Below are 25,711 nucleotides of genomic sequence, written 5' to 3'. Positions count from 1 at the left end.
TTCTGCTTCTGCAGCTTCTTAAGCAACACTGCAGCAGTCATGCGTCTGTTTTTTAAAGCAGCTTCTGCAGCTGACGCACAGCACGAGGACTCGACTTCTCTGATGGACCCTTGTGAGATCTGTTCTGAATGGAATCCGTCTCAGAGAACCTCTGTATGACCCTGACCACTGTACTGTAACTCAGTTAAGGGTGATACTGATCTTCTTACAGCCTCTGCATCTTTGTGGAGAGCAACAATCCTAATTCTCAAATCCTCAGAGACTCTTTACCATGAGGTCCATGTAGAACATCCAGTGGTCAGTATGAGAGAATTGGACTCAAAGCACCACATTTTAACTGCTCTAATACAAGATACACACATTTGTATGGTTCTGACAAGCAGACAAGAACATGAACATGATGAATGGTTGCTGAAATGTGAGAGGTGTACTCACTTTTGTGGGATACTGTATATTACAGGTCATAATCTGTGTGAAGTCTTCATCTTAGTTGGCAAAAATTAGTTTTAAGTCAATATAAAGTAAATATAAAACACGGCCAATAGCATCAGGACATTTCTACAGGCTACAGGCTGCATTCATTGGTCATCTGACCTGCCAGTTTTTTCTGCAGGGCGGAGTTTTCAGCTTGTAGGCGCAGAAGCTCTCCATCCGTTGGGCCGGATACAGGGCTCGGAGCATCAACTTGGAGGCCCCTCCCCTCTCTCAAGCCCTGATTCTCAGTTTCCAACTGCTCAATCTGGGAACATAACTACACACACAAAACTGAACATTCAGACACAGATAACCAATCAGAGTACAGATTATATTGATTATATTATTTTTGTTAAAATGACAGCCACCCTTGTTTGCAGTCATTTTAAAGATGTTAGAAACAAAAATTTGTGGACACCTGACCATAACTGCTTCTTTTTGAACATCTCATTCCACATTTAGTCTCCATTCACTCATAAAATAAGCTCCACTCTTCTGGAAAGATGTTCCACTAAATCCCTGTGCTTGTGGAAATTTGCTGAGATTCATTTATCTACAAGTGTGTTAGTAAAGTCAGGTAGTGATGTAGGTGAGAAGGTGAGGAGGTTCTGGGGTGCAGTCAGCGTTCACATTTATTTATGTTTAAAAGGGTTGGAGCTCTACAGCAGGAGATCTTTCACTAGAACCTATGTAAAGCATGTCTACATGAAGCTGGCTTTGTGCACAGGGGGTATTGTCATTCTGGAACAGGTTTGGGTCTTCTAGTTTAAGTAAAGACCCACATGTGGCTGGAGAAGTCTGATTACTTTTGTCTATATAATGTGTATTAGAATACATCATATTAGCATTATAGTGAGAGGAATCTAAAACTCATAAAATGTAGTCGTAACAGCTTTAGCTTGCAAACTATTTTTCTAAAATTGTTTATTGTTTCTAAAATTTTAGTGAAAAACTTTTGCTCCATCTGAATAAGTGCATCACTTTTCTTTTTGTTTGAGACTTTGAATAAGCAAAGGAATTAAGCAAAGCATGGATCTCTAACCGGAATAAACATAAGCATTAGCATTTAACTGAATCAATACAAAATAAAATTACACTCGCACCCTCAGGTGCTGATCCAAATACTGATTCTGTGTGTGTGTGTGTGTGTGTGTGTGTGTGTGTGTGTGTGTTCACGTGTGTGTGTGTGTGTGTGAGAGAGAGTGTGTGCGTGTGTGTGTATGTGTGTGTGTGTGTGTGTGTGTGTGTGTGTGTGTGTGTGTGAGTATGAGTGAGAGAGAGAGAGTTTATGTGTTTGGCTCAGTACCTTGGACAGCTCTTGCATGAGAGTGCTGTTCTGCAGTCTGAAATCATCCTCCTGGCTGTGCAGTTTTCCCTGAAGCATCTCATTTTCACTCAGTAACGCATCGACCTCCTGCAGATACAAACAATAAGTGTTAGAACAATCCACACCAACAGCACGCGACGATGCAAAGGACATATGGACAGATCTGAGACACAACAAACCTGTCAAGACTTTTTGATTTTGAATGGGAAACTACAGAAAAGTGTTTTTAAACAAAGAAAGGGATTTTGCACTTTCATACTCAACACTATATGGACACCTGACTTTTTCACCAATATGTGGTTCTTCTCCTAACTTCACTTTAACTAGAAGACCCAAACATGTTCCAGCTGCACAAAGATATGCTTTACATGAGTTGAAGTGGAAGATCACCTGCTACAGAGCTCTGACCCTCAACCCAATCAAACATGAATGTGACCAATGACTGCACCCCAGGCTTTCTCACCTCACCTACATCAGTACCTGACTTAACCAACACCCATCCTTGTGGCTGAATGAATCTCCACAAGCACACTCCAAAATCTAGTGGACTCTTCACATCTCCCCAGAAGAGTGGAGGTTATTATAAACACTAATGGGGGTACGGGATGTTCAAAAAAAAGCACAAAGTAATTGCATGCTCAGGTGTCCACAAACTTTTGTCCAAATAAAGTAAAACAATATTAAAGGCCCTATGAAAATATTATTAATGCGACAATTTCCATTCATCATTATGAAAGACATGCAGTAAGTTACTTGGTATTTATATCATACATACACCAAGATTAATCTGATTGAAGCAAACTTACCTGCGCTTTCTTGCTCTTATTAAGTGCCTGGGGAAAGGGGAAAAAAAAACAATCAGATCTAGGAAGGTTTGTCTTAAAGAAAGAAACCAGTTCTGGAGATGTCCAGAGGGAGATTGTGTTAATGCTAATCCCAGCAGTAAATGACTTCCTTCCACCCGTTTGCAGCAGCTGCTTAGCCCCGAAAAAGCACGATTTTAACAGACTTTAAAAAGATTTGCTTTCCTTTTTCCAGCAATGTCCAGAACCTGGAAGAAACTGACATTCATGCAGGCATACAACAGATCAGATAATAAACATGATCCTAAAACAAATTTCTAGTAATCAGGCAGCTGGAATAAATATTATGTTCTGACATTAATGTTTTACTGCTAATGATTAGATTATTTGTTAGAACTGTTATAAATCAAGACAACAATCAAAAATCAATTCATATATAAAAAAATAATAAATCGTGCCAATCTGTTGAGATAAAACACTCCGTCTCCATTTTACATTTTAATATTATTATTAATGAAAAAAATACGATTTTTCGGTGCTCATGTTAGTTCTCACTCTCCGGTGTTTGTGTTGTTTTAAACACTATAATCACACTCTTGATATCTCAAGGTTTCTTCCTCATAAGATCTAAAAGAGATTTTCCTTGTCACAGTCTCCACGGCTGCTCATCAGGGATAAACACCCATCGTTCACCTTCATTCTTAAAATTCTGTAAAGCTGCTTTGAGACAATATCTGTTGTGAAAAGCGCTGACTTCACTATTTAACTGCAAATGAGCAACATAATCATCACTATAATGGACAAAAGTTTGCAGACACCTGACCATAAGACATTTTGAACACCCCGTTCCACAATCAGTCTCCATTTGCTCTTATAAAAAAGCTCTACTCCTCTGGGAAGATGTTTCACCAGATTTTGGCGTGTGCTTGTGGAGAGTTGCTCGCTCAGCCACGAGGATGTGTGTTAGTAAAGTCAGGTACTGATGTAGGTGAGGTGAGGAGACCTTTGGTGCAATCAGCATTTTACAGTCACAATTTATTCATGTTTAATATGAGCTCTATAGCTGGAGATCTTCCACTCCAAACCCTACATGATGTTATCTGAAAGGAGCAGGGGCACGGTCATGCTGGAACAGGTTTGGGTCTCCTTGTTTAAGTAAAGGGAAAATGTCATGGTAGCACATCCATAGATTATTTGTGAGAACAGTTTGGAGAAAAACCATGGGAGGGTCAAAGGTCAGGTGTCCTAATACTTTTGTCCACATAGTGTATACAAGTTAAGGATTAAAGATGCTGTGACTCGAGGTGAATATGGAGGAAGAAATCAGGAACTAGAAATTCAAACGTGTACCTTTTGTGCTTTGAGGTAATCTTTCTCCAAGGTCAAGGTCTTCTGGCGGACGTTGGTGAGCTCTACAGAGGAGAACGAGCGGTAATCGAAGGTTATTTCGGAAGGTAAATACGCTCACGTTTTATAAGGATAAACACAGGAATGTGGAGTGCTTTCTCACGGTGGAGTGAACATGAGGAGAGCCTTGTGCCTGTAGGTGAAGTATTAGCCTGAGTATTGGGATCAAACATGGCTTTTCTCATTATGAGTTCTATAGTGTCCTCTGTAAGTTTTGAGACTCAGGCAAAGAAACATGAAAACATGAGCAAAGAAGGGTGTAACCTCTTTTTTTTGTTTAACCTTCTGCAAAAAATGTTTTTTATTAAACGTATAAAGTATGTGCCACAAAAGTTTTGGCACCCCTATAAATTCATATGAGTAGAACAAATTCGAAGTATATTCCCATTGATATTTGACATTATTAGTACACCTGGATAACTAGGAACAGGACACCATGACTTCCTGTTTTATAGGGGCAGAAATATGAGGTAACACATAGACCAGATTCCTGTAGTCTTTCACCAAAATGGGTCCAAGAAATACACCTGTCATACACAGCTACATTTTGTTCAGCTTCACATAATAGGAAACAGCTTTAATAAAAGAACCAAAGCCTTGCAAATACACATGTCCACCATCAGGGAAACAACCTGGAAGTGGACGTCTATATTGTCTCAATGCGCCGTGATGAGGATTGTTCAAGTGGGCAAAATTTGTTTGGTTATAAGCAGACATGCATGCAAACTAATACAGATTTGAGGAAAAAAAAGACGTTCAACTTTGATTTAACTGTTAGTATAATTTTGTTGCACAAAAGCTTACACACAGCACAAGGAAGTTTTATATTTCTGACATTTTGTGTGCAGGATTAAAGAAATGATCTAGGGCTGAAAAGATTCCTCGAGTAACTCGAGTAATTAAAATTAAGCATTAAGGCAAATTATTTACAGCTTCAGTTAGTGCATACAACTACACACGAAGCATTGTGTTTCCCCACGGACCGTTATTACTGCCACATCTGATCAACTCTGGAGCGCTATGGACAGGTGAAGACGCTGCAGAAACACAAAGTTTGATAGTTTGGGATAATTTCAAACTAAAACAAACACCCTACAGTGCATTCACCTGTTTTTAAGTCTCTTAAAATTAAATTTTTATAATCGTATTTTTGTATTTATAAATATTTGTATTTACATTTTAATGTAATATTAAATTCACTAAAAGGGTTTAGTTTTCACAGATATTCCTGTAAGTTCAACATACCTTGTCCATTTTAAGAGACCCGTCTTATTTTCTCTTGTATATTTAATATTGCTGTTTAATAAACAATAAGTACTTATCCAAATACTAGATGGAATATTCGGTAGAATGCTAATAATAATCGATAGCTGCAGCATTAAATGATGTGTGATAAAGAAATGCACAGTGCCTGTAGGGGGCGTGGTCTCAGTAACCCTGCAGTAAGTGCGCTGTGTGCATGTGATTGATGAATCTGCAGGTAGAAATTCAACTGAAATTGTATTGTTTTAACTGGTTGTTTGAATTTATTTTTTAATCCGTACATTTCCAGTTCATTCCCATGGAAATTTTCCAGTATTGCAATCCTACTCCTTATCTTGCTAAACACTACCGGAAAGGGGATCGGGTTTAACAGTCAAATGAAACGAGAGCTTTTGGGTAATAAACAGCATGGATGGGTTTGATGCTTACAGAGAGGCAGCCATGTGGAAAACTACATCATGCCTGTGATTGAATATGGTGGTGGCTCTTGTTTGTTTTAAAGCAATTATTCTACTTGAGAACCTGGACACTCTTCACCTGGATTTGTGGCATCATGGATTCAGATTTTAAACAAACACCTGACTGCTTCTACCTGAAAGCTTCAAATGGGCCATGGTTAGATCTTTGGTTTACTGACTACAGAATCAAGCTCCTGCCCCGGATATCCCAGTCCACTGACTTAAACTCGATAGAAAACCCAATAGTCCACCAATGTGAACCTCAGAATTAGCAGAGATTCTTCATGGTGGAATGTTCTCCGATCCCTATGCCATGTATTCTCCAATCTCATCAGGCATTCATTAGAGGAGAACACTCAGGAGCTGTTATCTTGGCAAAGAGAGGTAGCACAAAGTACTCACTAAAGGAGTTCCATGTGCACAGGTGTTGTTTACCTGCAGTGTTCTTTCGCAGGTCATCTGAGAGCTGGTAGTTCTGCGTTCGCAGCTCCAGAAGCTGAGCCTAAAATGAAGGGGAGAGAAAATAAATATATCATGTATTATAAGGAAGTGGAACCAGATTGACTGCAGGGAATGTGTTAAGTCATTTCACCTACATCGTTTCCGCATTGGGGGAATGTTTTTAACGTAACTCTGGTGTAAAACTCAAAGGTTTGATCCTTACAGGAAAACTCAAAGGAATTCCTAAGGTTTGATCCTTACATTGGGACTGAACAATAAATAAACATGGAACGAGATACATAAAACTAGTTACCTATGCAATTAATTATTTATTTAGCCACGGCAGAGCATGCTCCACGTGTTGTGCATTTTTTTATTTCATAAATTAATGAAGATCCAGTGCGCTCGTGAACTCCAGCAATCTACTATATAGGCTTAGAGCCTGAAGATGTGCCCTGGTTCAGAAGAAGAGGTTGACCGATTTTACTGATACCGATATCCATGATGGATCGTACGATAAACGATTAATTTACCGATAGTTTGTAAAATGGATACGCGATAAAAAATTAAAAAAACATTACACTCCATGTAACAAAATGACAAAATTTTATAACAAAAATAACAATTAAAATTAAATTAAAAAAACAGTACTAAATAATGTGGAAGTCCTGAATAAATATAAATATACTAATTTATAAATATAAATTATAAATAAATATATAGCGCTCTCCATGCAGCGCACAGTCTCAAGTGTAAAAACAAACAGAACGTGCCGTCAGTGAATCGCCCTCTAGAGGCCGCTCTCGTAATGACAGAGGACCTTTTCAGCCGCTCCAGCAACGGACGCAACCCAGAAAAACTATCGGTATGGATTTTTGCCGATAGTCGATAGTTCCTGCAATTAATAAATATTAAAAAAAATATCGGTACCGATTAATCAGGAAAACCGATTAATCTGTCGAGATCTGTCCAGGAGTCATCTACTTGAAGAGCCATGGGTTATCAGCACTTAGACACATAGAACTGAACAGAACATATGGAAAAAGAAACGCTGTAGTACAGAAGATACATGCACAGAGATAAGAACCTGGTCTGTAGTTCAGCAGCTCAGTAACGAACCATGACTCTATGACTCTTTTTGACTCTATGATTGAAAGCAGGACAGAAAAAGTATACGGTGATCCTCCCTACTGAAAGTGACTTCAGTTCTGAGAACACGGCCCTAATTAAGTAGTGAAATGACAAGAAAATACAAAATAAACAAAGCCGTTTATAAATGTTATATTTGTATATTAATGTTTATGGATTTCAGTATAACACTATAAAGTCATGTCAGTCACTGACTCTGCCCTGCGTGTGACGGACATTCTGCCCTAAAGAGCAAATAAACCTTTTCTGAAACGGTGATCAACTGATGATCTACAGTCTTCTCCAAAGTCATGTGAGTTCCTGCTCTTTTCAGTGAGTCTGATCTCACAGGCATCTCGTCTACTCCTACACGTGACTGTGAACTCAAATACACGTCTCAATTACTCAAGATAAAGAACAACCTTAAGTGATGAAAACATCTGCCCAAAAATAAAAAACAGTACAAACAACATAGGACTCGCCTAGAAGAGGCTGCTGAAAGAGTCGACTCGCATACTCGACTCGACTCGCATACTCAACTCGACTCGACTCTCAAGCTTCACAGACGAAACAGCTCAATGAGTCGACTCGCACTTAAACCACAACTCCATGTTCCACAGGTAGATGAAGCTGTGGTGTCTGGAGACCGTGACCTGTTGCTTGGAACTAGGGCTGCACGATTAATCGAAAAATGGATCACGATCTCGATTCATACATACATTCGATCTTCTTTTTAAATGACGGCGATTCACGTGCATATATAGTATTTCCCTGTATTCAGATGCTGCATTCACATGTTCACGTATTTACTTACAACAATCTAAGATGCTATATCAGTCAAACTTACTCACACTGTGTAAAACCAAACCCTATTTATTCACCAATCAGACCCGATCGTTTCTCTCCTCACTCGTCCTTAATTGCGGCGTTCTGCTGTCACTCACGTGACGTGTATCAAAGCGGCAGACCCGAATACATTGGTGGATTTAGAGCGGTAACATAACTTGGTGGATTTAGAGCGGTAACATTGGTTTCATTCAAAAGAGAGGAAAAGATGACGAAAAACGGAAAACGAAAAAAGGAGCACATTGCACCGTGTGGAATTTTTTCGGGTTTAAACCTGACGATGATGCGCAACGAGTCGTAATCTGTATGCAGTGCTTTGGCATTGTGGCAGCCCCGCAAGGTAACACCACCAATCTCTACAACCACCTCAGACGTCACCACAAAATACAGTCAGAGTTAGCCATGAAAGACAAGGGAGTCACACCAAAAAATACCAGCCGCCAGACCACACAAACTTCAATAACTCAGACATTACACGGTGCATCCCCATACCCCTCAAGTTCCCAGTGGCACAAAGACATAAACGCCATCGCTTATCACCTAGCTAAAGACATGGCTCCTATAAACACTGTTGAAAACGAGGGATTTAAAGCAATGATAAAGACTTTAGACAAGCGCTACTGTCTGCCCTCTCGCAACTATTTTTCATCCGTTGCGTTGCCAGGTCTATATACTCAGTGTCGCATGACAGTCGAGAAAGAACTGCAAAATGCAAATTACTTCGCGGCTACATCAGACTTATGGTCAAGTCGAACTATGGAGCCTTATTTAAGTTTGACAGTGCATTTTATAACAAGTGACTTCAACATGAAAAGCCGCTGTCTACAGACGATGTTCTTCCCTGCTGATCACACCGGCGAGGAACTGGCAAAAGGACTAAAGGAGAGTCTCAACTCCTGGAGTTTGGAGGAGGAAAAAATGGTATGCATTACCACGGACAATGGATCTAACATTGTAAAAGCAGCCTCTCTGAACAATTGGACAAGGCTTCAGTGTTTTGGCCATAGGTTACATCTGGCTATAGGTGAGCTGTGTATTATATATTATACCTATTCATTCAGATATGAAAAATATGTCCTTTATGTTTTTTTTTATTAAATAATGACCTATGAAAAACACAACACATGTGGTAATATACACAAGCATTAAAATAAAAGTATAAATGTGTCCATTTTAATACACAGAGTTAATTAAACATTGAGGATTATGCTGTGTTTCTACATTTTAATCTGTGCCTTTTTTAAATTTAGATAATTTTAAAAATCTTTTTTAATGAGCACACACAATTAAGTTTATCCAGCTTAAAACTGAGTGCCCAACAAGATGGGGATCCCGGCATGCTATGGTGCAGAGGATCCTTGAACAGCAAGCTGCCATTGGACATGTTCTCTCATCTAACCGAAAGGCTAGACATCTGACACCAACCTGGCAGGACATCGAGGTCCTTGAAGTGATCAACAAGACACTAACCCCACTGGCAGACTTTACTGATGCTCTTTCGGGAGAGCAGTATATTAGCATCTCTTCAGTCAAGCCAGTCCTCCACCTCTTTGAGACAATAATGGCAGTGAAGGAAGATGATCCTGATCTCACACAATCAATTAAATCAAAAATCTTGCATTACCTTTAAGAAAAGTATAGTGATCCAAACACTCAGGAGCTGCTAGATATAGCCACGGTTTTAGATCCACGGTTTAAACTGGACTATGTCAGCGAGGACAACAAAGCCAGCGTCAAGGCCAGGCTGAAGAATGAGATGACTAGCATTGCTATGGTAAGTACTGTATACCTTTACATGATTAAGGATACACTATAGTCCCACAGAGTAGGACATTTACATTTAGGCTACATTATTTACAGTTGCAAATAATTTTGAAATTGGATTTAGCTAAACCCAGCTTAATTTTTTAACTGCTGAGATATTACTTTTTTAGCAAGTGTAGTGTTAAGATTTTTAGGTGATCTTTTCTTTTTTCCAGCAAAGTTCCCCCACAACTGCGGCTGCCCCCAGTGCCCAGCCTGCGCTGCCCTCCGGAGAAAAGAAGAGAAAGACCTTAGGCAGTTTTTTTAAAGCAGCAAAGAGCAATGAGGCAGCAGCACCATCTGATGCTTCGTCTCAAGAGAATGATGTTGACATGGAGCTAGTCTCGTATCTGGTCACCAGAAACATAGAGAGCGAAAACGACCCCTTAGTCTGGTGGAGGGAACACAAGGAACAATATCCAAGACTGTCTGTGCTGGCAAGGAAATACCTCTGTATTACTGCCACAAGTTCCCCATCAGAAAGGGTTTTCAGCACAGGGGGGAACATTGTAACATGTCTGCGTTCCTCCCTGAAGCCTCAAAGTGTTGATCGCTTAGTGTTCTTGGCCAAGAACCTTTAAAGTTTAAGTTTTAAGGTTGGCCTGTTGGAGTTTACAAAAAGCGCAGGTGCTATTTATTTTAATTATTTTTATTTATCAATGTTAACATTTTATTGTTTGTGTTTAACAGCTTTAAAGTTACTCACCTTAAGGGGTCTAAAACAAGAGAAATAGACTATTTTTTGTTACGTTTAAAACCAGCACTTTATTATAACTGAAAATCCTGTGTAGCACTGTTTTTACTTGAGTGCAATAAATGTTTTGGTTGAAAACATGAGAATCGTGTGAGAGAATCGTGATCTCAATTCCCATGGAGAAAAATTGTGATTCACATTTTAGCAAGAATCGTGCAGCCCTACTTAGAACCAGTGACCTCCTGAGAAGATGTTTAGAAACCCAAGACCTCCTGTCAGATGTTTGGAAACCATGACCTCCTGTCAGATGTTTGGAACACAAGACCTGCTGTCGGATGTTTGGAACACAAGACCTCCTGTCAGATGTTTGGAACACAAGACCTCATGTCAGATGTTTGGAACACAAGACCTCATGTCAGATGTTTGGAAACCATGACCTCCTGTCAGATGTTGGGAACACAAGACCTCCTGTCAGATGTTGGGAACACAAGACCTCCTGTCAGATGTTGGGAACACAAGACCTCCTGTCAGATGTTTGGAACACAAGACCTCCTGTCAGATGTTTGGAACACAAGACCTCCTGTCAGATGTTTGGAACACAAGACCTCATGTCAGATGTTAGGAAACCATTACCTCCTGTCAGATGTTGGAAACACAAGACCCCCTGTCAGATGTTTGGAACACAAGACCTCCTGTCAGATGTTTGGAGCACAAGACCTCATGTCAGATGTTTGGAAACCATGACCTCCTGTCAGATGTTTGGAACCCATGACCTCCTGCTGGGTGTTTGAATCTCTCTGACAAAGCCGGCTTGTTTGCCGAGTCACTTTTATGAGCGTAATGGAACCTTCTCAGTTATGAAACCTTGAGACGATGGAAACCAGACACTGCCTTATCAGACTTCACCTCAGGTTCCACACTGGAGAGTCAACAATGCAAGCAGGAGACAGATTCATGCAAAAGCAGGTTTCTCGGTGTCGCACAGAAACACTAATAAATCCACCTGAGGCCCTCCTGGAGTCATGTGATCCTCCTTCTGCTGTAGGAACATCTGTAAACAGCTGTTAGGTGCACTGAGAAAGGGCTGAAGCCTGACTAGCCTGAGAGTATGCTAACCGATTACAAACTACCTCAATAAATTATATATAACAATGACCACGTAAAAACCAGGAGAACATGCTTTCAGTAGTTTCCAAACCTCCGGATCTCACAGAAGTTACCTCAAAAAAGCCGATAGCAGTTAGCTAGCAGGCTAACCCGTTAGCCTAAATGCTAACCGCTGTTAGCAGGGTGCCTGCCTCCTCCCTCAGTCACCACAGAGGCGCTCAGCAGGACCCGAGCTGCCGGATTGAGCTCATGATCTTCTGGCCTTTATTTTTCTAAAACACTGCGATGGGTTTGAACTCCAAAACGCAATATTCTGACATGTTAAATTGGATTAAAAAATACATCTCTTACCTGCATTCGGTGAAACTCCTCTTCTGACAGAGCCTGCGCCATCTTCGCCCAAGCGCACGGAAAATAGAAACTCTACCGGCCCAATCCCAAATCACTGCACACTTCCTATCTGTGTGCACTATCAAGATACACTACTGCGGTGATTTCGACGCGTTCCCTAGTGCACTCTGTGCTGCATAGAACGCCGTTTGGGACTCGGACACTCGGTTCGACAGTATTAGGGGTGTTTGAGAGTAACAGAGAGAAGCTTCAAGATAGGGATGTGCGATACCAATTCCGTTTAAAACCGGTATCGGCGATATCGCTACCGGTACCAGTATTTTTTATATTATCAAGACAAAAAAAGATTTAAAGAAACATCCTGGAAATAAATGTAAATAAACGTAGTGAATGAGACACAGGCGGCAACAATAACATAATTTACAGACAGAGAGGAGATCCACTTTATTAGACAATGGCGTCCTCTAGTGGCCAACACTATAATGACACTAGTATAGACATTAGCATTATCAATATTCTATACTAAACAATTTTTCCAACAAAGGAAACCAAAAAAACTGTCCAGAAATTGCCTTAATAATTGTCCATATCTTTTTGTCCTCATTTCTAGTTTTGAGTCATTGTCATTGTTCGACCTTTTGTTTCATTAAATTTTTAATTAATATAAAAAATATATAAGTCATGGCCTGAGTTAGAGTGAACGGGTAGTTCTCATGTGACATTTGTCCATATGTGTCATAAAATGTCTATTCTTTATCTAACTTTAAATAAAGTTGGAACGTCTGAGTGTGTGTGTGTGTGTGTGTGTGTGTGTGTGTGTGTGTGTGTGTGTGTGTGTGTGTGTGTGTGTGTTTGTGTGTTTATATGTGTGTGTGTTAGTCAAACCAAAACACAAGATATATAAGATACACAAGTAAACACTATACACACACACACACACACACACACACACACACACACACACACACACACACACACACATAATTGACTTCACACATTTTGTACCACATCGGTCACCTTCTGGCAGCCTGAACTCATTTGCTTGCTTTTTTGCATAAAACATAACTGAACACTTTGTTCCTTCTACACCGTCTGTAAACAAAACGTTACTAACGTGAAAATGTCCTGTTTTCCTTTTGCTCTTTAAATACACTGTATGGACAGAAGTGTGTGGAAACCTGACCACTGATATGTGCTCCTTTTTGAACATCTGATACCACACTATAATAACCATTTACTGTTATAATAACCTCCATTCTTCTGGGAAGAGGGTCCACTAGATTTTGGAGTGTATTTGTAGACATTTGCGGGAATTCATTCAGCCACAAAGGATGTGTGTGTTAGTAAAGTCAGGAACTGATGTAGGTGAGGTGTGGAGGTCTGAGGGTGCAGTCGGTGTGAAAGATTCTTTCCAGAGGTGTTTAATGGGCTTGAAGCCATATAGAAGGAGATCTTCCACTCCACCCCATGTAAAGGAGATCTTTATGGACAGCTTTACACAGTCGTGACCTATCAAACATTAACAGCATGAACTTCTGAGTTACAGGAGCTCGTCTGTTGGATCGGACCACACGGACCAGACTTCGCTCCCCACGTGAATCAATGATCCTCGTCCCCCACGACTCTGTCGCCGGTTCACCACTGTTCCTTCCTTGGAGAACTTTTGATAAAATCTGACTACTGCAGACCAGGAACATCCACAAGAGCTGCAGTTTTGGAGATGCTCTGACCCAGACGTCTAGACGTCACAATTTTATCAAACTCGCCCAAATCCTAACGCCCATGTTTCCTGCTTCTAACATCAACTTTCAGGGCAAAGTGTTCACCTGCTGCCTGATAAACACATCCACCCGCTAACAGGTGCCATGATGAAGAAATAAATATACAGTACAGACCAAAAGTTTGGACACACCTTCTCATTCAAAGAGTTTTCTTTATTTTCATGACTATGAAAATTGTAGATTCACACTGAAGGCATCAAAACTATGAATTAACACGTGTGGAATTATATATGGAATTATATACATAACAAAAAAGTGTGAAACAACTGAAAAATGTCATATTGTAGGTTCTTCAAAGTAGCCACCTTTTGCTTAGATTACTGCTTTGCACACTCTTGGCATTCTCTTGATGAGCTTCAAGAGGTAGTCACCTGAAATGGTCTTCCAACAGTCTTGAAGGAGTTCCCCGAGAGATGCTTGGCACTTGTTGGCCCTTTTGCCTTCACTCTGCGGTCCAGCTCACCCCTAAACCATCTCGATTGGGTTCAGGTCCGGTGACTGTGGAGGCCAGGTCATCTGGCGCAGCACCCCATCACTCTCCTTCTTGGTCAAATAGCCCTTGATGCCTTCAGTGTGACTCTACAATTTTCATAGTCATGAAAATAAAGAAAACTCTTTGAATGAGAAGGTGTGTCCAAACTTTTGGTCTGTACTGTATATATATATATATTATTTAATAATAAATCCAAACAGTGGATTACGATTGGCTGAAAGGTCGTTTGTGTTCAGTTTGACCACCGATCCAAGTCAATGCTCTGCTAATAAATAGCTGTAACCATAGCAACCGTGTTCTATGAGAGAAAATGTCGAGCAAAACATTATAGTTCTCATATAAGACGATTCTGTGAACAGAGAGACTGGTTTTCATGGGAAACGCTGTACCATGCTCACTTCTCTATTCTGATATCGTTTATAATCCTTGATAAATTCCCCTTCCTTGATCCAAAGTGTCTTCTGAGAGACATTTCAATGCGCTGTCCCATTCTCACTTCCCCCAACCACAAGCCGAGTGCGTCTCTGTCAAATCCACACACGTGAACAGCACTGAATGTTCTTTCAAATATATATATGCAAAAGTATGTGGACACCTGGCCATAAATCTGGTATGTGCTTCTTTTTGCAGATCCGATTTCCCATTCGCTCTTCCAACCTTCACTCTTTAGAGGAGATGTTCCACTAGATTTTAAAGTGTATTTGTGAAGGTTTTGGAGATTCATTCAGCCATAAGGCAGTTCAATAAGTGTTGTGTGTAGGTCAACTAAACCCCAAAAGAAGCAATGACAGTAGAAAACAGGGCCCACGGGGAAATGACATACAGATGGCAGCAATGACACTTAAACGACAAAAGAAACACAACAAGGGGGAGACGACGACCTCTAGTGGTGAAGAGACAAAATATTTAGTCTAAAATCTTTTGAGTTATAGCTATCTATCTAACTACACAATATAGACAAAAGTATTGGGACACCTGGCGTTTCCAGACGTCTCAATTGTACAGGACGTCTTTGCATGTTGGAGCATGAAATATTCCATTTATTGGAACTAGGAGACCCGAACCTGTTCCAGCATCACAATGCCCCTGTGCACAAAGCCAGCTCCATGGATTTCTGCTTCACATGGGTTGGAGTGGAAGATCTCCTGCTATAGAGCTCTGACTATACACTACAGGCCTCTTCACCTCACACATCCTTGTGGCTGAAGGAGCACAAATCTGCACAAAATCCAGTGAAACATCTTCCCAGAAGAGTGGAGGTTAAAACAGCATATGGGAAATGAATGCAGAATCAGATTCTTATGATCAGGTGTCCCCAATCTTTTTAGTGGACCAGTGTTGAATAAAATAATGCACATATTCTGACCAATAGGATTTGAGCATTTAAGGATGTTGTGGTATATTTAGCTGCAAGTGGAATCATATGTTTATTGTAATGTACTCTGTCTTGAATATTAGTGTTTCTAACTACCTCACAACCTCACAACCTCACAACCTCACAAACTTACGAACGGACTACGTTGCAGACGATGCACTTTATGTGGCAGGGACAACTTACTATTTCGTCTTTACCTCTGTGTTCTGTATCTTCTGCGTCTGGTATATTTAGTTGAAATGACAATAAAAGCTTCTTGACTTGAATGAAATCTCCAAAAATTAATTTTTTGAAATCCACTAAATATATTATGGATCAATGAGTCAAATATGTTGTGAATTGTATTGTTATGGTTTTTCTCAGTGGCTTTGGAGCGTTTCTCAGATCAGAAATGAAATTCTCCAAACGACTTGTTCAACCTCCAGATCATTCAGTCACTTGTGCACATCATGAGATCATTTCTTGTCACTTTGATCAAATTGTGAACGCTTTTGTACATCATTTAATGGCTTGTGTTCGAGTGTCTGCTGTTTCCTACAGTATCAGTCGTTCATGTTCATGTTGATCAAAATATATTCTACTGGTTTCACCTGAATAGTTTTAACCCCCAAAACATCTCAGCATCACGTCGTAAGAATCTGTCAAGCGTCAATTTATTATTAAACTTTTATTTTGTAAATGTGTTGAATTGATGAATTGTGCAGAAGAATCTTGATTTTTACTAATGAACGACGTCAGATCAACCAATGATCAACCAGATCTCTACAACAGGTCAAAGGTGAATCTCGTGAACCTTCTGAGTGTATACAGACACAAAACACAGATTTACAATTTCTGAAAATGGATGAACAACAAAGAAAAGAAGGAACATTAATACAGTACAGTAAAGGTGTGAATCCTGTCTGGTCTTTTGCAATTAAAATAAATCAAATATCCAATAAAATAAATACATGTGTGCTGCTGAAATTCACTGATGCCAAACAGAAGAAAAACTACTTTATGAGTCACTGTAATTTATTCAGTAGTTCATTTAATAAAACACTGAAACGGTGAAACGTCATACTGACAACACGACTGAACATTGTGCCGATTCTGAACAATGACAAAAGAACGTGGTGTTCTGATGGGAATGAGATGTTCATGGACACTAATACTTACTTTGACTACATACTGATTGGAGAAATGCTTTAAAGCAACTGAGAGAAACTAAAACTGGCCCTTGATGAACAAACTGTTTAAAATGTTTACGCTGGAAATCTTTGTGCAATTTTACTTTCACTTTTACGCAACACAGCGGCTGTTTCTCGTGTGGTTTCTTTTGACAAACGTAACAAATATTACACCATCCACCCAAATTCAATCACAGTCTGACCAGCTACTGGACACTAAATCATGGGGTTATAAAAGGTGATAGGAACTCAAAGGTTCATCATATTCTATCATAATGTTATTAATAAAGACTTTGTTTGCAACCATGTCCTCATTTCCTGATGTGTGGCTGAGACACGAGTAGAACACAAAGCTATAACGGGATCAGAACCATATTTACCATTTGTTCCTCAAGAACTGAAGATCGATTCACTTTTCCACAATTTTCTGTCACGTTGTAGATTTACACCAAATCTAAACATTTTTTTGTTCTTTGTTGTTTATCCATTTCTAGAAATTGTAATTCTGTGTTTTGTGTCTGTATACACGCACAAGTTAAAGTTTCACCAGATTCACCTTTGACCTGTTGGAGAGATCTGGTTGATCATTGGTTGATCTGATGTCATTCACTCGCCTTCATTAGTAAAAATAAAGATTCTTCTGCACAATTCATCAGTTTAAGAAACATTTACAAAAAAATAATAATAAATTGACGCTTGACAGATTTTTACGACTGGTTTAACTATTTTGCGTTCAATGACGTACACAATGAACTGATGCTGAGATGTTTTGGGGGTAAAAACGTTTCAGGTGAAACCAGTAGAATATATTTTGATCAACATGAACATAAATGACTGATCCTGTAGGAAACAGCAGACACTCGTACACAATCCATTACATTTATGTACTGAAGCGTTCGCCATTTGATTAAAGCAACAAGAAACGTTTTTATGATGAGCACAAGTGACAACATGGATCTGGTGGAACAAGTCGTTTGGAGAATTTCATTTCTGATCTGAGAAACGCTCCAAAGCCACTGAAAAAAATCTGTAAAACCGAAATAGATTTATTGTTCAGCAAACCCACCTGCTCACATCCAACAGGAGGTTTGTGGACGCCTGATTATAAGTATTCTTTTTAAACATCTCATTCCACATTAAGTCTCCATTTGCTGTAATAATAATCTCCACTCTCCTGGGAAGATGTTCCACTAGATTTTGGAATGTTCTTTTGGAGATTTGTGGAAATTCATTCAGTCACAAAGGTGTTCGTAAAGTCAGGTACTGATGTAGGTGGTTGGGGGTTGGAGCTCTTTAGCAGGAGATCTTCCAACGCATGTAAAGCAGATCTTCATGAAGCTGGAGCTTTGTGCACAGGGTCATTGTCATGCTGAAACAGGTTTGGGGTCTCCTAGTTCAAATCAATACTTTATTTTTACGTTCTTGACTCTTTGAACACCATTGGATGATGTTACTTAATATTTTTGGATCTATCTTACAACCTGAATTCCAAAGAAAAGTTGTGACACGTGTAAAATGTAAATAAAAACAGAATGCAAATCTGATATTTACATCTGGAAACGGAGGAGACCGGTTTTTCAGGTTTTAGGAGATGAATGTCTCCTATATGCGTCTGATACAGAAGTTAAGCTGCTCAACAGTTTAAATCCTGTATCAGACACACATCGTATATTTTATATACGAGTGTAAAAAGATGATTCCAGTCATCCACTTGCTTTATTAGGTCAATTAATTGATAAACATCCTGGTCAGATGATGTCATGTGGATGTTTGTACAAGACACAGATTGAACAATGATTCCTATTAGAGTTTCACTCATGCGCACTGCAGCTTCATTACTGAGGTCTGGTATTGTAATGTGAGGCTTCATAACACACTGAGGTGTGACCCATAGGCATGGGCTGCAGCTAGGGTTGCCAGATTGTGAGATTTCATACTGGAATCTATGTACATTATATACACAACAATATTCATAATAATACACCGAATCACAATCATTTTAATTGGGAGGTATCATGGGTTGCCTGTACAAGGATTTTGCCATGGTGTGCTGCTGCTCTAAAAATATACTCACAATTCTTTATAAAAAAAATAAAATAAATAAGAATTTTGACAGCCTTAATATATATATATACAATACAGACCAAAAGTTTGGACACACCTTCTCATTCAAAGAGTTTTCTTTATTTTCATGACTATGAAAATTGTAGATTCACACTGAAGGCATCAAAACTATGAATAAACACGTGTGGAATTATATATAGAATTATATACATAACAAAAAAGTGTGAAACAACTGAAAAATGTCATATTGTAGGTTCTTCAAAGTAGCCACCTTTTGCTTTGATTACTGCTTTGCACACTCTTGGCATTCTCTTGATGAGCTTCAAGAGGTAGTCACCTGAAATGGTCTTCCAACAGTCTTGAAGGAGTTCCCCGAGAGATGCTTGGCACTTGTTGGCCCTTTTGCCTTCACTCTGCGGTCCAGCTCACCCCTAAACCATCTCGATTGGGTTTAGGTCCGGTGACTGTGGAGGCCAGGTCATCTGGCGCAGCACCCCATCACTCTCCTTCTTGCTCAAATAGCCCTTGATGCCTTCAGTGTGACTCTACAATTTTCATAGTCATGAAAATAAAGAAAACTCTTTGAATGAGAAGGTGTGTCCAAACTTTTGGTCTGTACTGTATATATATATATATATATATATATAAAGGCTGTCAAAATTCTCTATATATATTTATATATATATATACTGTATAAACATGATACAATTTTATTTTAAACTTGTGGAAATAAAACCCCATGCTGAACATGTGAAAGCTCAGATCTCATAAATCTCCTGAATCCTGAAGAAGTCTCCTGTTTTTATGATTACAGTTCCACCGCTGGTATATACTAACATCTGGAAGAGAGGGATCGATATCAATCTGGCAACGCAGATAGTGACAGATTAAAACGTGTAACTTATTCTAATAAGGTTTTTATCTCAGTCACTGAGAGGTTCATCACTTCCCTCTGTGAGCTCCGTGCTGAGTGGATGAAGAACCAGAGCTCCATAATTCATACAAATTAAATAGAAATTCAGAGTTCAGGGTGAAGCTGCTGCTGAGAAGCTCAGAGATCAGTTCCTCCTGACTCTATCTGCTCGCGCACAGGTGAACGGATCATGTGGATGTTCTCTCGGGTGTTCATCTAAAGAAGATTCCTTTTGTTTTCCTTCTGAACAAACTATTTTTTAGATAAAAATAATAATAGATTTCAGTAGTAAAGAAGAGGTTTGAAGAAGACGCATGGAGGCGTACCTGCTGAAGTTCATCGAGCGCGTGCGGGCTGACAGCAGCACTGGGAAGTCTGATATTGACTCCGAGTACACTGTAAGTATCTGTAACTCCCAGAACCTCATCAAACTAAAGATTATTTATAATAACAAATGATGCTTTAATGAGTGAGATTCCTAATTTGCTTTGCCATGAAGTTAAATCATTTGCACAGAGCTTCATAGGGATGGTGTTCAGAGTTATGGTTCTCAGAGGGATGGTGTTCAGAGGGATGGTGTTCAGAGGGATGGTGTTCAGAGGTAAGGTGTTCAGAGGGATGGTGTTCAGAGGGATGGTGTTCAGAGGTAAGGTGTTCAGAGTTATGGTGTTCAGAGGGATGGTGTTCAGAGTTATGGTGTTCAGAGGTAAGGTGTTCAGAGTTATGGTGTTCAGAGGTAAGGTGTTCAGAGGATGGTGTTCAGAGGTAAGGTGTTCAGAGGATGGTGTTCAGAGGTAAGGTGTTCGGAGTTATGGTGTTCAGAGGTATGGTGTTCGGAGGTATATGTTCGGAGGTATAGTGTTTAGAGGTATGGTGTTTAGAGGTATGGTGTTTTGAAGTATGGTGTTCAGAGGTATAGTGTTTAGAAGTATGGTGTTTAGAGGTATGGTGTTTAGAAGTATGGTGTTCAGAGGTATAGTGTTTAGAAGTATGGTGTTCAGAGGTATAGTGTTTAGAGGTATGGTGTTTAGAGGTATGGTGTTTAGAAGTATGGTGTTCAGAGGTATAGTGTTTAGAAGTATGGTGTTCAGAGGTATAGTGTTTAGAGGTATAGTGTTTAGAGGTATGGTTTCAGAGGTATAGTGTTTAGAGGTATGGTGTTGAGAGGTATGGTCTTCTGAGGTATGGTGTTCAGAGGTATAGTGTTTAGAGGTAAGGTGTTCAGAGGTATAGTGTTTAGAGGTATGGTGTTGAGAGGTATGGTCTTCTGAGGTATGGTGTTCAGAGGTATAGTGTTTAGAGGTAAGGTGTTGAGAGGTATGGTGTTGAGAGGTATGGTGTTGAGAGGTATGGTGTTCAGAGGTATGGTGTTCAGAGGTATAGTGTTTAGAGGTATGGTGTTGAGAGGTATGGTGTTGAGAGGTATGGTGTTGAGAGGTATGGTGTTCAGAGGTATGGTGTTCAGAGGTAAGGTGTTCAGAGGATGGTGTTCAGAGGTAAGGTGTTCGGAGTTATGGTGTTCGGAGTTATGGTGTTCAGAGGTATGGTGTTCGGAGGTATATGTTCGGAGGTATAGTGTTTAGAGGTATGGTGTTTAGAGGTATGGTGTTTAGAAGTATGGTGTTCAGAGGTATAGTGTTTAGAAGTATGGTGTTTAGAGGTATGGTGTTTAGAAGTATGGTGTTCAGAGGTATGGTGTTCAGAGGTATGGTGTTCAGAGGTATGGTGTTCGGAGGTATGGTGTTCAGAGGTATAGTGTTTAGAGGTATGGTGTTCAGAGGTATAGTGTTTAGAAGTATGGTGTTCAGAGGTATAGTGTTTAGAGGTATAGTGTTTAGAGGTATGGTTTCAGAGGTATAGTGTTTAGAGGTATGGTGTTGAGAGGTATGGTCTTCTGAGGTATGGTGTTCAGAGGTATAGTGTTTAGAGGTAAGGTGTTCAGAGGTATAGTGTTTAGAGGTATGGTGTTGAGAGGTATGGTCTTCTGAGGTATGGTGTTCAGAGGTATAGTGTTTAGAGGTAAGGTGTTGAGAGGTATGGTGTTGAGAGGTATGGTGTTGAGAGGTATGGTGTTCAGAGGTATGGTGTTCAGAGGTATAGTGTTTAGAGGTATGGTGTTGAGAGGTATGGTGTTGAGAGGTATGGTGTTGAGAGGTATGGTGTTCAGAGGTATGGTGTTCAGAGGTAAGGTGTTCAGAGGATGGTGTTCAGAGGTAAGGTGTTGGAGTTATGGTGTTCGGAGTTATGGTGTTCAGAGGTATGGTGTTCGGAGGTATATGTTCGGAGGTATAGTGTTTAGAGGTATGGTGTTTAGAGGTATGGTGTTTAAGTATGGTGTTCAGAGGTATAGTGTTTAGAAGTATGGTGTTTAGAGGTATGGTGTTTAGAAGTATGGTGTTCAGAGGTATGGTGTTCAGAGGTATGGTGTTCAGAGGTATGGTGTTCGGAGGTATGGTGTTCAGAGGTATAGTGTTTAGAGGTATGGTGTTGTCATTCACACATCATGTTGGTTTTATTCTGGACGAGGAAATAAAGCAAGGACGGTGTCTTAATTAAATTTTTTTTGCATTCATGTTTAGGGTTTAGTTGTTGTTGGTTTTTTATATTAAAAAAGTTTTATTTTACAACTTTAAATATATGCACATATTATAAATAGAAAATATGCGTGTTCTCAAACATTTCATATTATAAGCATAATTAGGATCTAAAGGCGTTTTGCAGAAGTGCATCTTATTTATCAAGGCTTTACTGTAGCATGCACCAGTTCCTTATTGTACATATATCTATATAAAACAGTTCATTATTAACCAGAGGAAGAGTGATATCAATGATATACCATATATATACTGTATATATGATAATAATTCAGTGTAGCTTATGAGGAAGTGCCACTTTATGGAACGAGCATGGGAAGTGAGGGGACAATCCTGCACCTGGACGGCGTGTGTGTGTGTGTGTGTGTGTGTGTGTGTGTGTGTGTGTCATACCCGGTAAACTGAATCACGGACCACGCCTTGTTCAGCTCGTTACCGAGCTCATGACCCGGTGTAGGTGTGTGCAGAAAAATGCATTGCGTAAATACAGAACAGGATTTAATCAGTGTTGCTCAGCATTAATTGAAGTAGCGCATGCAGCCAGGAATGACTTTATAATAAAAGACACAACCAGCAGGGTGGAAGTGGAAACAATAATAAAGAGCGAGCAACAAACAGGTGAACACAGTAAGGTAACGACTCCATAGCAGAAAATGAGTAAAATCAGGACTAGTACGAGAGCAACATGGTACAAGAAAACAGAAAGCAAGCAGGACGTGTTCTGTTCGGAAATGTGTAGCTAGAAAGGATCTTTCGTCATTTTATATGAGCTATTGCTTTGGAAAGTGTTAAAAGGAGCACGTCCTCAGCGTATAAATGTGCTGGAGGCGATAACAGGAAGGTTTTTATTCTTAACACTTTATCGTTCACACATCATCAGTTCTTCAGAGGGTAAATTCGTGGCCTCACAACATCTCTCTAGTATTGTTCAAAAGTTTTAGCCAGATGTAAAGAAATGCTGTAAAGTGAGAATTCTTTCATAAATGTACATCCTAATTGTTTATATCTATCAATTAAAAAAATCCTGAGTGAGCAGACAGAAGAAAAACCTAAATTTGACCCCCAAATACTTCAATAAGTGCTACTTTTGCACACTTTTTGAGTTTGATGATCATTCGAGTTATATGTCGGTTGAAAGCCAGTCATTATCTGAAACAGAAACGGTGTAGTGTGGATGAAGCTTGTGTGAGGAACAACTCAACCCTCCTACTGAATTGAGGATGTGGAGGAGGTTCATGTCTGGGGTCATACACCATGGAAAGATTGAGCACAGCAACAAGACACAAGGTATCAAGGTGTCTACTGCATCAGCATAAACCCTCCCAGGCAAAGATTTTAAAGCAGACTGGGGTTTTAGCATGTGCTCTTCAAGATTTTCTGAATAAGAACAAAGAAACGGGTGGTGTTTAGGAGCGTAGATGCAGTGTGGAATATCAGATGTCCAGTGCCATTAACAAAGAACTGGAGAAAACCAGTGGTACCCAGGGTACATCCATCTATTGTCTGGAGAAGTCTGGACCGAAGTGGTCTTCAGGGAAGAATTGCAGCCAGAAAGCGGGACCTCTGACATGGAAACAAGGCTATGCATGAAAACAGAGGAACTGGAGACAGAAAGATGGCAGTAGGTGCTCTGGACTGATGGGTCAAAATCTGAATTATTTGCTGTAGCAGAAGACAAGTTGTTTGAACGATACAATAATGAGTATCTGCAGGCAACAGTGAAGCATGGTGGTGGCTTCCTCAGAAGGACAATGAACTGTCTTCAGTGTAGAAAAGAGCATATAGTCCTGGAAGGCCACAAAATCCTGTTCTCAACATCATTAAGTCTTCCTGGGATTACATGAAAGGACAGAAGGATTTGAGGAGCCTACATCCACAGAAGTTCTGTGGTTAGTTCTCTAAGATGTTTGGAACAACCAACATGCCGGGTTTCTTCAAAAACTGTGTGCAAGTTGTACTGTTGTGCTGTTTTTTCAGAATTTTGATTTGATTCTTCCTACTTTACAGCAGTTTTTCCACCTGTGACCCCCCGTGCTTTAGGGTCTCTAGTTTGGTCCTGAGCTGTCTTCTGTCTCTGTGGTGCTTCACAAATTCTCATCATACAATACTGTACAACACTGTATGATGAAAATTTGTGAAGCACCACAGAGACAGACGACGTGGGTTTCCACCAGAGGATCTCCAGTTTTTTCACACCTCACAAACATGTGAAGATTATCGACACTCAATTGCCCCAAGGTGTTACTGAGTGTGTGTGTGTGTGTGTGTGTGTGTGTGTGTGTGTGTGTGTGTGTGTGTGTGTGTGTGTATGTGTGTAATGGTGGCATTTAGTGAACTTGCGTCATATTCAGGGGGTATATAAGTATAACACCCAATTACGGCATTAAAGTTATTAAATAAATCTATAATGATGATGATAAATGAGTCCAATTAAAAGTCTACACCTTCCCCATTTTCATCACAGAACTGATACCAGTACTGACTCTCAGTATCTATGGTAACCATCTAGTCCGAGTATTTAGTTTGATACGACAGAAATTCTAACTTCAATCCAATTTCAAATCCAATTCCTGTTCTTCTTCTCCTTCCTCTTCTTTGTCTTCTTCTTCTTTTAATTATTATTATTTTTATTATTATTATTATTGCTTCTTCTACCACACTTTGGCGTGAAAAGTGCTGGAAGAAACTGTCCTCCTGCACGATTCGGACATTTGCATGGAGCCAAACATCCTGCTCATGATCATAATGTCAGCCTTCATTGGGTTAAATTTGGATTAAATTAGCTGTTTCCTGGGTTTTGGAAGATTGTGCAGGAGTTACCATGTGAATTCATGGTATTATTGTTTCATACACTATATTTTCAAAAATACTTGGACACCACTTTTCCACCCATATGTGGTTCTTCAAAACGTTTGCACAAACTTGGAGGTACACTCCAAAATGTTAGCACAAATTTAGGATGTCTTTTGATGCTGTAGCATGAAATGTTCCCTTCACTTGAACTACTTGAACCGAACCTTTTCCTGCTATAGAGCTGTGATCCCAAGTTTCGTGACCTCTACTGTAACATCTTCCCAGAAGAGTGGAGGTTATTATGAAAGCAAATGAGTACTAAATGTGTACTTGTGTTATGTCAACCACTGGTTAAAATGTATATGATGCAGTACTTCCTCTTCTTCAGTCAGCACGAGCTGAAGAGTTCTGCAGATTACTTTATGGA

At 39.7% G+C, this 25,711-nt stretch overlaps 2 protein-coding genes across 4 annotated transcripts in view; one reads left to right on the top strand and one right to left on the bottom strand.

The window, feature by feature from the left end:
- The window catches only part of gripap1 (GRIP1 associated protein 1), a 71,185-nt gene extending 58,976 nt beyond the window's left edge, over positions 1-12,209 (bottom strand). For all 3 annotated transcript variants that reach the window (XM_046871050.1, XM_046871051.1, XM_046871052.1), the window contains exons 1-6: positions 12,103-12,209; positions 6,168-6,234; positions 3,955-4,016; positions 2,608-2,634; positions 1,781-1,888; positions 595-751 (exon numbers count right to left, since the gene is read on the bottom strand). In XM_046871050.1, the coding sequence (XP_046727006.1) occupies positions 595-751; positions 1,781-1,888; positions 2,608-2,634; positions 3,955-4,016; positions 6,168-6,234; positions 12,103-12,144 (463 nt within the window). In that variant the 5' untranslated portion in view covers positions 12,145-12,209. The remainder of the gene's footprint in view (positions 1-594; positions 752-1,780; positions 1,889-2,607; positions 2,635-3,954; positions 4,017-6,167; positions 6,235-12,102) is intronic.
- Positions 12,210-19,913: 7,704 nt separating this feature from the next.
- Positions 19,914-25,711, top strand: part of ptpn18 (protein tyrosine phosphatase non-receptor type 18) — a 42,370-nt gene continuing 36,572 nt past the window's right edge. The window contains exon 1 of the mRNA XM_046872166.1: positions 19,914-20,295. Coding sequence (XP_046728122.1) covers positions 20,212-20,295 — 84 coding nt within the window. The 5' untranslated portion in view covers positions 19,914-20,211. The remainder of the gene's footprint in view (positions 20,296-25,711) is intronic.

The sequence above is a fragment of the Silurus meridionalis genome, chromosome 17, assembly GCF_014805685.1.
Source record: "Silurus meridionalis isolate SWU-2019-XX chromosome 17, ASM1480568v1, whole genome shotgun sequence".
NCBI classification, from domain to species: domain Eukaryota; kingdom Metazoa; phylum Chordata; class Actinopteri; order Siluriformes; family Siluridae; genus Silurus; species Silurus meridionalis.
This window is presented reverse-complemented; position numbering and strand designations above follow the sequence as displayed.